At 18.6% G+C, this 8,783-nt stretch overlaps 2 protein-coding genes across 2 annotated transcripts, besides 1 other annotated feature; one reads left to right on the top strand and one right to left on the bottom strand.

Annotated features, from left to right (window-relative positions):
* The first annotated feature begins 1,364 nt into the window (after window positions 1–1,364).
* Window positions 1,365–2,059: a repeat region.
* Window positions 2,060–3,140: 1,081 nt separating this feature from the next.
* On the bottom strand, window positions 3,141–4,029 carry PRELSG_0002100 (fam-h protein; the record flags this gene model as incomplete). Its single annotated transcript, XM_028679826.1, has 2 exons — window positions 3,141–3,707; window positions 3,832–4,029. 2 exons carry the CDS (start codon window positions 4,027–4,029, stop codon window positions 3,141–3,143), a joined length of 765 nt encoding a protein of 254 aa, XP_028531077.1.
* A 2,015-nt stretch (window positions 4,030–6,044) lies between these two features.
* PRELSG_0002050 (fam-h protein) lies at window positions 6,045–6,929 on the top strand (the record flags this gene model as incomplete). Its single annotated transcript, XM_028679815.1, has 2 exons — window positions 6,045–6,242; window positions 6,360–6,929. The coding sequence occupies 2 exons, from the start codon at window positions 6,045–6,047 to the stop codon at window positions 6,927–6,929; spliced, it is 768 nt and encodes a 255-aa protein (XP_028531076.1).
* Window positions 6,930–8,783: the final 1,854 nt, after the last annotated feature.

Below are 8,783 nucleotides of genomic sequence, written 5' to 3'. Positions count from 1 at the left end.
ATATAAACGTATACTTAGTTATACATGCTCTTTATTAATTTGTTTGTTTAATACTCTAGCAAAGTCATTAAACGGGCAATTAATAAATCACTTTGCTAGAGTATTAAACAAACAAATTAATAAAGAGCATGTATAACTAAGTATACGTTTATATATATATATATTCGTTTTTATTATATATATATATAATGTTTTCTTATGATGCATAATATTTAATTGAAGTTAAATTTTACTGCATCTTTTAATAAACCTATTAACAGTTATAAATGAGTTTTTATTTACAAAGAATTAATATCTTCTTTTAATTAAAAAACATACAAATAATTTATAACAATTTATTAAGTCAAAATTTTATGATATTCAATGTTATTTCAAAAATATACATTGAATAATACATAAATATTTCTCTTATCTCTTAAGTTTTTAATAAGTTAACATTTCTTTCTTTTAATTTTTATTTACACTAAAAATTAAAACATAACATAACATAACATTCATAACTCTTCAAAAAAAAAAAATATTTAATTTTTTTTTTTTTTTTTTAAATTACAAAGATGTATATATATATAAATAAACAAACAAAAAAAAAATAACTTTATTTTTTTTTTTTTTTTTATATACATAGGACTAGAGTCAGTGCATGGCTAACTTGTACGTATATAACTAGCAACTAGCTTAGCATGCTACAAAAGGTTAATAACACCTTTTATTAACCATACTCCACCACTTAGGGGAAGTAATAATTTTATTTATATTTTATTTTCATTAGCTTGTTTTATGACCTCTAACCCTTTCTGTATTTCATCTTTAACTCTTTTATTATTATTATCAATAATTTCATATGATGAAATTTTATTTCTTCTGTAAATATCTAAATAATCTTTAGGTTCCAATACATGTGTAGATTCTGATTTCCTTTTATTATGAAACAAATACACTAAATGGTTTCTATATTTTTCTGACATATTGATTAATAAAAGATATTATTAACCCTTTTCAGTACACTAAGCTAGGTTACTGGTCGTATATATATAAGTTAGCCATGCACTGAGGCTAGTTAAAAGAAAATAAAAAAAATATAAAGTTATTTTTTTTTTTGTTTATTTTATTATATATGCATCTTTGTAATTAAAAAAAAAAATTTTAAATTAATTTTTTTTTTTTTGGGGGGGAATCATCGTTTTTGTTTATTTTGGTTTTCTCCAAATTAAATAAATAATTAACTTATAATCTTAGAAATTTAAGATATAAATATACGAATAATATTTATGTAATATTCAATGTATATGTTTGAAATAACATTGAATAAAATTACAGTTTTGACTTTATTAATTGTTAAAATTTATTTGTATGTTTTTAATTAAAAGAAACGCCGTTTTAATATATAAAAACACCCTTTATGATGCTATTGGAGAAATACCTTTTCGATATACGGAATATATTACATATGCACATATTTTTCAAAAATAACACTAGAAGCAAGTGAGAAGACGAGGATAATTTAGACAATAGATGGAAAAACGAGAATGAAGATTTAATTAAAATAAAGGAAAAACCTTTAATTAAGAATAAAGAAATTAAATTGGGGAATATTATATCTTATAAATTATTTTAATATGAGAGAAATCAAATGAAACATTGTAATGGAAATGTATAATATAAATCACATTGATCATTCCCTCATAGAATGACCAATATCATAAATGGAAATTTAAAATACATACCCATTTATTATAGAGGAAAAGAAAAACATATTCCTTTCTCAAAGATAAAACTATTAAATAGTAAAATTAATCAAATTTATGAAAAACAAATGAGAAATTTAATACAAGTAATTGATCATCGTAAAAGAAAATTAGATACTATACAAATGCATTAAAACTAAAAGATTATTTATATATTTATGATAGAAATAACCTTTCACAATTAAAGGATTTGAGTAATAAGGATAGAAAAATTAATAAAGAAATGCAAAAAGGGTTAGAAGTTATAAAAAAAACCAAAGAGAGCAAAATATATGTGATATTATTACTTCCTATAAGTGGTGGAGTATGGTTAATAAAAAATTATTATTAACCTTTTGTAAAAATATAATGGGTTACAAGTCAGGAAAATAAAAATTAACCATGCACTGGTACTAGTTAAAAAAAAGAAAAAAAAAATATATAAAGTTATTTTTTTTGTTTGTTTATTTTATTGTATATACATCTTTATAATTAAAAAAAAAAAATTAAAAAAATTTTTTTTTTTGTTGGTTGACGTTTGTTCAAATTAAAAAGAGAATTAATTTTTAGTTACATGAAAAAACTTAATGAAAAAGTATAATGTTTTTATTATATTCAATGTATATTTATTTGAAATAACATTGAGTAAATTAGAGTTTTGACTTTTGTTAATTGCTATAAATTGTATGTGTATTTTTCATTAAAAGAATATACTGATTCTTTGTAAATAAAAACTCATTTATTACAGTTTAATATGTCTATTAAAATATGCTGTATAATTTAATTAAAATTAAATATTATGCATCATAATAAGCAAATATATATATAACAAAAACAAGTATATATATATTTAAAAACGTATATTTAGTTATAAATTCTCTTTATTAATTTATTTGTTTAATACTTTAGCAAAATCATTAAACAGGAAGTTATTAAATTAATTATCTAAAAATTAATTAATAAAAATAAATAAATTTAAATTATAGTTATTAGTTGTATTTCGAAAATATGCAAAAATTAAATATTAATATAAAAAAAATCTTTTCTGTTTTACTTTTTAATTTCGAGATTAATTTTTTTATTTATTTAAAAATTAATTTTATTTAAGAGCAAAAATTTTATAAAAAGATTCTCATTGAAATTTTTTTCATTATGTATCAAAAAAAAAAAAAAAAATAAATTTTTGTTTTTTTCAAAATGAATAAAAATTGATTTAATAAAATAAATAATAGATGAGCAAAAAAAAAAATTGTCATATGTAATATTTTTTATACACTAAATATGTAGGTCTATATATGAGTTATATTATAAATTAAATTAATAGAGTTTCCTCTATATGTTCTTTATTAATATGACTGTTTAAAATGTCGCAAAAGAATCTTAATAGTCAGTTAATATACCACTGTTATTCTATAATTATTTAATAACGAATTTTAATAACCACCTATAATGTTTTTTTTGTTGTTCTTTTTTTTTTCTCTCATAAAATAAAAGGATAGCAAGTGTTAAAGATAATATATAAAATAACAGGATAACCCAACTAAGTAAATCTAAATTTATGGTACTTAAAGTAATTATCAATAATACCAATATGCAAAATATCAGGAAAATTATAAAATATGCTGCAATTGTTTCATATTTATCTTTGAATATTAGAAAATTTCTAGGAGATATTCCTTTTTTATTTTTCTCGTTTGTCTTTATTTCTTTTCCTAGTTCCACCTCTGTAATATCTATTTTATTTACTTCTTCTACTTTTGTGTGATTTTTTTTATTTTCTAGTTTTACATATGAACTGTTCTCGACTTCATTTATTTTATTATCTAATTTTAAATTTGCTCCTTTTACCATTTGTTCACAGTGTTCTAATCCTTCGTTTACTTCACTTATTGTATTATTACCTTCTATTAATGATCCTTTAGCTCCTAAATATAATATTCTTTTTAAGTTATTTTTGTAATTCCTTGATCTAGAAAGATACAACTAAAATAGAGAAAAAATATTAAGTTTGTAAAAAAATAATTTTTTCATGCTAATAAAATTTTGATTTAAAAGAATAGCAATAAAAAAAAAACATAGATAATTTTATGTATTATTATTAACCTACATTATTAAACCATTGTAATATCCAAATTAAAAGGGTAGATATAAGGAATTTTATAAAAAAAATTAATATTTTTTTTTTCTGTCTTTTATCATATGCTTTTAAAGTTGATATATCTGATATAACAAAATCCTTATGTGCATTAGAATAGTATCCATGATATGCATTAAAATTCAAAATAGAACTACTCTTACTGTTCATTTATTTTTTTTTTATAAATAAAAATAAATTTTTATTTAGGATTTTTTTTTGCTTACTTTAGAAAAAATATCAAATGTTATTATAGAGTTTAAAAAAAAAAATTTGAAATTTGAAAAGAGACAAGGTTTTCTTTTGTTGTGAATTTTTTTTTTATATTAAAAAAAAACATAAAATTTTATATATATGATTTCTCATTTATAAATTACATTAATATGTCGTGGAAAACAAGAATATTAAAGGAATATATTTAAATGATATTACTTTTTCATATGAATTAAAGTGTTTATTTTATTTTATTTTATTAACATTGCTTATTAAAGTATGCATACTTTTGATGTTTTAAAAATTATTAAACTTCTAATTTCTTTACAAGTATTTAAAGAGCATTTTAATAAACCAATACATTCATTCATATTAAATTTTATTTTATATAAATATATTTTTTTTTTTAGTTACAAGTCCTTATATTATTGCAGTAAAAATGAATATATAATAGTAACTATTATTGATCTTTCCTTTATTTTTATTGAAATATTATAATTTTTTTTTTTTTTTTTTAAAAAAATATATGCATGCATGTTTTCAATTTCATAATGAATTATAATTTTTCATCATATTTAGAATGTTAATTAATAGTAAAATCATTATTTTATTTTTAAATTAAAATTAAAATCATTAGTGATTACATTGTTAATTTTGATTTTATAGCATATATATTCTTCATAATTTTTATTACTAAATTAATATTTCTACTTTTAAATTTATTATAAATGAAAAAATTCTTCATTTCCTTTATTTAGTTTTTTATAGCTATTTTTATTATCACATGATAATTTTTTTTTAAAAAAAATTAATAGATGAATAAATTTTGAATTTTGATTTTATTACTTCCTATAATTAAGCATTATTTTTATTTTATATCATAGTGTTAAATTATATAAAAAAATTAAATTATAATTGGGTATTTTCAGCATAAAATAAAAACTGTCATCAGTTATGTTATCTTTAAAATTTATTCAATATTGTATATATGATTAATTGGTTGTTCAATGGCTTTTCTAGATTATTAAACAAGCAAGTTAATAAAGAGAATGTATAACTAAATATACTGATTTTTTGTGTATATATTTGTTTTTTAAATATATATATATATATATATATGTATTTATTTACAAAGAATAAATATATTCTTTTAATTTACAAACACACACATAATTAAGTTATAACAAATAACAAAATTAAATTATAAGATATTCACTATTATTTCTAAATATGAAAATCTAATATAACACAAACATTATACTTTTTATCCATTTAGAAGAAATAAATAGTTTTCTTATAGTTACTTTTCATACATTAATTTTTTACATTTTAAGTAAAAATTAATTCTTTCTTCCTTCGAAAAGTAACAAAAAAAAAAAAATTAAATCTCTTTTTTTTCTTTTTAATAATTACAAAAATATATATAGAATGAAATAAACAAAAAAAATATATCTTTATTTATTTTTTTTTTCTATTATTTCAAGAATTAACAATGAGTATATATATTACCATAATTACAAGAGTATCGTTCAGAATATCCAGTGCTGTTTAATGCATAAACACTATTCTTAACTTATTCTTCATTTAAAATTTTATTGTTTAAATTTCATTCTTTTTTTTTTTTTTAAAGAAAATATAAAATTATTGATGCTTGAAATTTCTGTTATAAAAGAGATTATTAAGAATTATATTCAGTTATAAATGTTAAGCATTTTATATATACATGTTCTACAATTTATTAATTTTTGTATTTCAATAATATTAATATGTAATTTTTTTTTTTATTTATTTTCAATGGAAAATTAGATAAGATATTGTAATTTTTTTTTTCTTAAATATTTCAACTTTTTTTATTTTTACATATAATTTTAAAATTTCAATTATTTAATTTTTTTTTTTTAAAGTTACTCGTGTTAAAACATCTAAAAATAAGTAAATTTATATAAATAACATAATATAAAAGTAATAAAAAAATGAACAGTAAAAGTAATGCTATCTTGAATTTTAGTACATATTATGAGTGTTATTCTCATATATATAAGGATTTGATTACTACAAATATGTTAACTTTAAAAATATATGATAAAAAACAGAAAAAAAATATATTAAATTTTCTTATAAATTTTTATATATTTATCCTTTTAATTTTCATATTACAATGTTCTAATAATGTAGGTTAATAATAATACTCAAAATTATTTATTTTTTTTTTTTTACTTTTTTTTTTACATTTTATTAACATTAAAAAAAACCTTTTATTTATTACCGAATTTTATTTGTTATTCTAGAGGGATTCTTTAAGATCGTGCAATTACAAAAATAACTTAAAAAGCATATTATATTTAGGAGCTAAAAGATCATTAGTAGAAGGTAATGATATAATAAATGAAATAAACGAAGGATTAGAACACTGCGAACAAATGGTAAAAGGAGCAAATTTAAAATTAGATAATAAAATAAATGAAGTAGAAAACAGTTCATATGTAAAACCAAAAATTAAAAAAAATTGCACCGATATAAAAGTAAATAAAATAGACACCACAGAGGTAGAAGTAGGAGAAGAGATAAAGACAAACGAGAAAAATAAAAAAGGAATATTTCAGAGAATTTTACGAATATTCCCAAAGAATATTGAAAGAATTGGCATATATTATATATTTTTTTTTTTATTTTGCATATTTGTATTATTAATAATTGGTTTGGTTTCAAACAATATAAATGTTCATGGTTTGCTTATCGTGTTTTTTTGTTTACTGTGTTTAATATTTATTATCCTTATATTTTACGAAAAAAGAAAAAAAGAAGAACAAAAAATATATTATAGGCGGTTAATAGAATTCTCTATTAACTATTTATAGAATAACAGCGATATATTAACTGACCTTTAAAATACTTTTACTGTATCTTAAACAGTCATACTAATAAAGAACATATAGAGGAAAACCTACTAATTTAATTTATAATAAAATTCATATATAGAATTATATACTTAGTATATAAAAAATATTACATATTACAATTTTTTTTTTGCTCATCTATTATTTGTCTTGTTAAATCAGTTTTTATTCATTTTGAAAAAAAAAAAAATTTATTTTTTTTTTAAAATATAATGAAAAAAATTTTGATGGAAATCTTTTTGTAAAATTTTTGTTTTGAAATAAAATTAATTTTTAAAGCAAAAATTGAATCCGAAATTTAACAGATTGATTTACTAATTGGTTATCCGGAGACTTTAAGCAATGAATATCCAAGTTAATAAAGAGTAAATTTTAGGATTCTTTTATAATTTTGTATTAAAGTTTCTATATAATTGATTTATTATTTGGCCGTTTAATGACTTTGCTAGAGTACTAAACAAACAAATTAATAAAGAGCATTTATGACTGAGTAAAATTTTATTACGCTTTTAATAGCCTTATTAATTGTTATAAATGAGTTTTTAATTATAAAGAATTACTTATTCTTTTAATTAAAAACGTACATACAAACTATAACAATTAATAAAGTCAAATCTTTATATTATTCAATGTTATTTTTAAAATATAACATTGATTATACAAAAATTATTAATCTTATCTTTTTAATTTTTAAAAAGATATTTAAATTTTTAATTAACAAAAATTTTTTTTAAACGAAAAACACACAAAAACCAAAAAAAAAAAAAAATTATTTTTTTTTTTTTTTTTTAAAATATTTCCCAAAACAAAAACAAAATATCTATTTTTTTTTTTTTTTATTAGTGTTAGTACACAATTAGCTTGTACATACACATACACAAACTAGCTTAGTGTACTACAAAAATTATAATATTCTCTATTACTCAGTCAGTGCATGGGTACTTGTAGATACATGTACAGTAACCTAGCATTTTGTACTGAAAAAGGTTAAAAATAACCTTTATTAACCAAGCGTTGAATTAATGAAACAATTGGAGACCTCTAGGAATCAAACATAAGTGGGTAGAAACCATTGGATCAGTGATCACATTATGATGGATCAAGACAAAGAGAAATTAAATTTAAAAATTTTTCACGAAATAACTAATTTAAGTAAATCTTATAGATTTATGATTAACGAAGATTATGAATCATCCAAAATAATTATAATGGATTATCAAAATTTAATGCAACATCTGTAAAGGATTATTTTTTTTTAATAAAAAAATTTGAAAATATAACTATATTGATGCAATAGTCTAAAGAAGAAGCATATTTTCTGTTTAAAACGGTATTATCTAATTTTAATTATAATGAACTATTATTAATTTCTTCTAATAAAGAAATAGCAAATATGTTACAAATTCAGTTATATAAGGTTATATTCCAGTATGTCGATGAGAAATTTAACACTCATAAAAATACGTATACCTGATTAATAAAAGATGTTATTATCCTTTTGTAATGTATAAAGTTAGCATACTAGTTAGAATACAAGTCACTCATTGGTTAATAAAAGGTATTATTAACCTTTTGTAGCATGCTAAGCTAGTTGCTAGTTGTATATGTACAAGTTAGCCATGCACTGACGCTAGTCCTATATATATAAAAAAAAAAAAAAAAAATATATATTTTTTTTTTTTTTTTGGAAGAGTTTTTTGAAAGAAATGTTATGTTATAATATGTTTTAATTTTTAGTGTAAATAAAAATTAAAAGAAAGAAATGTTATGTTATGTTATGTTATGTTATGTTTTAATTTTTAGTGTAAATAAAAA

Source organism: Plasmodium relictum (genome assembly GCF_900005765.1).
Source record: "Plasmodium relictum strain SGS1 genome assembly, contig: PRELSG_00_v1_24, whole genome shotgun sequence".
Taxonomy (NCBI): Eukaryota; Apicomplexa; class Aconoidasida; order Haemosporida; family Plasmodiidae; genus Plasmodium; species Plasmodium relictum.
Note: the sequence above shows the minus strand (reverse complement) of the source record. Positions and strands in the feature narration are given on the sequence as shown.